The sequence below is a fragment of the Triticum dicoccoides genome, chromosome 2A (assembly GCF_002162155.2).
Source record: "Triticum dicoccoides isolate Atlit2015 ecotype Zavitan chromosome 2A, WEW_v2.0, whole genome shotgun sequence".
NCBI lineage: Eukaryota > Viridiplantae > Streptophyta > Magnoliopsida > Poales > Poaceae > Triticum > Triticum dicoccoides.
In genome coordinates this window covers 728877021-728880364 of record NC_041382.1, presented here as the reverse complement: position 1 = coordinate 728880364, position 3344 = coordinate 728877021, and the positions used below count along the sequence as shown (strand labels likewise).

Below are 3344 nucleotides of genomic sequence, written 5' to 3'. Positions count from 1 at the left end.
TATATATGCCACTACGTTAGACTATATAATTAATTTGCCAGCATTGCATAGGGTGTCAGTCAACAAGACTTATGGAGTCATCGCAAAAAAGAAAAAGAAAACAAGACTTAAGGAGGAAGGCAGATCGTTTACATGGTTCCCATGTACCGCGGGTTCTATATACTCCCTCCGTCCGAAAATACTTGTCATCAAAATGGATGAAAAAGGATGTATCTAGAACTAATATACATCTAGATACCGTTGAAATATATTGCCCACCTCTCTCCATCAGTTCAGACTTTTGGATAAGTTGGCTGGAGCGTGAATTCAATATGGTATCAGAGCCAAGAGGTCTTGACTTCAAAACCCCGCCAACGCAGTATTATAAAAAACGATTCTGCGGCCTTCATCGAACCCACGTCTAAGGACTAAAATACATCCCCTTTTATTCATTTTCATGACAAATATTTCCGGACGGAGATAGTATCATGAAAGGTTTCCATGGATTTTATGCTTCCATAGAACCGACAACGAGTTACTAGCCCAGTTGCTATATCCGATCGATCGATCAGGTAAACTATCAAACTCTTTGGTTGATACGAATATCTTAATTAGCTATCCATCACTATGCATTTTGTTTGCGGTATTTCAATTAATTTCTCCCGTTGAAGTCCTGCTTTTTGTATTCTTGTATTTTTGTTGGCTTGAACCTTCTTAAATAGGAGAAACTATCCATCCATCACCATGAATTATATACTTGTAACTACGTACTCAAACTGGTTGTCGTCGACGGGTGGATATGCACAAGACACGCGTTTTAAATTTTATGTACATATGTACACGCGGATAAGAAAACCTTGGAGAGGATGAGCGGCCACCTAGCAAGCAACCAGTGTAGTGTAGTGCATGGATCGATCTCAAATGTCTTGACGTACTACGTCGTACGTGGACTATACGGTCGCCGGTAGTTTCCTACGGTCGTCTACGGTAGTGCATGTTTTCTCACCACTCGGGAAGGGTGGTAAGCATTTGCATACCACTGCCAATACCGTGTACATGTTTTTCTTAGGGGGCAGTTCACTACCTACCCGCGGAAAGACTAGCATCATAGTATCTGACAAAAAAAACTTAATTATCTCGGTTTTTCTTGAAATCCTAGTTCACTACTTGCATTGCTTGATGGTGATGGTCAACAAGAGGTTTAAGGATTCGTCGCAAAAATATAAAAAAATACATGGGTCCCCTCTAGCGATTCTATATAAACACCTGGGCTTTCATTGATTCTGCAGCGTCCTTATACAAAACTGCCGACGAGTTACTAGTTGTTCTATCTGATCTCGCGGTATCAGGTAAACTAACTATCAAACTCTTCGGTTGATATACGAGTCTCACAATGATCTATCCATCACCGCTGATTTTTGTTTGGTCGTATCATTTTATGAGTTAGTAATATTCAACTTTTCTGCGTTAGATAATAATACATCTCATATGTTTGCTCCGTATCTATCTTGAGTTCTTGATAATTAATGGAATCTCGTAGACGAAACTAATCTTTGTCTACGTATGAGAGACTGATCATCGAGCTGACCCACAGATCTCCCAGAGAAGGTGCAGAATCATGACTCTTCTCGCCACGGTTGGTCAGCCTCATCCTCCGTCGAAGGTGATCTCCCGCCGCGAGCACTCCAACCGGGGGCACAAGCTGACCCGGGAGCCGACGGGCCAGGCCAAGTTCAAGTGCAACGGCTGCCTCGAGGAGATCACGGGGTGCGACAGGGACACGTGCAAGCCTTGTGACTTCGACCTCCACCAGGCCTGCAACTACAAAGAAGGGACCACGCTGGAGCACCAGCTGCTGCCCAAGAGCAAGTTCGTGCTCCGCCTCGAGGCCCCCCCTTCCAAGCAGCGATGCAGCGCCTGCGGCACCCGCACGCAGGGCACCCACTACCACTGTGCACGGACGGGCCATTACCTCCACCCGTGCTGCGCGATGCTGCCTATGGAGATCAAGCTGAGTGATGAGCTCAGCTTCGAGCTCCGCGAGAAGGGGTCTCGCCGCTGCGCCAAGTGCAGGGAAGGAGGCGGCGTCAGGGACTACTGGTTCTACTGCTCCAAGTCCAACTCCAAGAAAGTGCACCTGCATGTCGCCTGCGCGAGAGAGGATTTTCTTCTGCCGAGCTCAAGCAGTACCGAGTCTCACTCTGACGTCGGCGGTAATGGCAGGGCGAGCAAGGAGACTGCGTTGCGGAAGTACGGGTCGGGGAAGTCCGGGATGAACCTGGGCACCATAGGCGACATCGTTAAGGCCCTGGCGGGCATCGTCCTCGCGGTGCTCACTGGAAACCCGCTGCCGTTGATTTCTGCAGGGGTCGATCTGCTCTCCAGCGTCGCCAAGTTGAAAAAGTAGCTAGCAGCTCCATCCTTGCTCATCCTACGCACGTACGTACAACTTGTTGGTGACGGGCTGCATGGTGATATATGTACGCACGTAACATCCTACTATTTGTAGGATATAGTCCCCGCCTGCATTGTGTATTTGTGATCGCTACAGTCCATTTCTCATTTCTTCTTCCATGTCGAATAATGTCAACACGTTATTATATGTAAGTGTGTAGATGTGTGATATGTAATCTTGCAGAATATATCTTGTGAATTTGAGATATGTAATCTTGCAGCTATTCCCTCGCTATATGTGTCTTTAATCTCCTCTTCTAATTAATTAGAGTTCGCAAGAAAAATTAATATTTGACGGCCAGCTAGACCGGTGTCTAGTTAGTACTATTCAGGTCTTGGGCAACAGTGTTTTAGGATCGTGCACAGACCCCGTCGTCGCCTCCTACATTCCGTATGTACATCCATTAGTTAATCAGGAATTGCGTGTCTCAGGCTTCAACGGAGTGGGACGAGATCGCTGCAGGTGCTGCGTTGAAAAGCTTAGTCGTTGCTGACTTGCACGTCTTTTTCTTGTCTGAACGTACGGGGAGATTAGTCCCAGGAGGAAATTACGTACTCATGAAAGCTACCGCTAGCACATCGTAACCGGCCATCCGTTAGTTAGTACGGTTTTAATTATGATTGTATATTATGGTCATATCTCATGTGGTAATTCATCGAAGGGGTCACTCATTGGCCCCTTCGCCACCGTCGGCCGCGCAGGCAACAAGCCCACGGCGGCGAGGAGAAGACGCTCGGGAAGAGGGCCGCTTGAATAAATGGATAGGATGGCCGCCCGTGTAACATTTGATCTATGATCTCTTTCACAAAAGCTTTAATCTGCACAAACTCTATAGAGATTGTACTGTATCAGAAAGCCATCTGGGCCTGGGTGTACTATTAGTCTTTGTCTTTCCAAGTCAATTCAATTT

The 3344-nt window shown here is 46.6% G+C and overlaps 1 protein-coding gene across 1 annotated transcript; it reads left to right on the top strand.

Annotated features, from left to right (window-relative positions):
- The first annotated feature begins 1266 nt into the window (after positions 1 to 1266).
- LOC119352107 lies at positions 1267 to 2632 on the top strand. Its single transcript, XM_037618839.1, has 2 exons — positions 1267 to 1328; positions 1574 to 2632. Exon 2 carries the CDS (start codon positions 1598 to 1600, stop codon positions 2384 to 2386), a length of 789 nt encoding a protein of 262 aa, XP_037474736.1. The 5' UTR covers positions 1267 to 1328; positions 1574 to 1597; the 3' UTR covers positions 2387 to 2632.
- Positions 2633 to 3344: the final 712 nt, after the last annotated feature.

Bases quoted from the DNA above. Each gene is read 5' to 3' on its own strand.
- LOC119352107 (XM_037618839.1), top strand. From the start codon at position 1,598: ATGACTCTTCTCGCCACGGTTGGTCAGCCTCATCCTCCGTCGAAGGTG.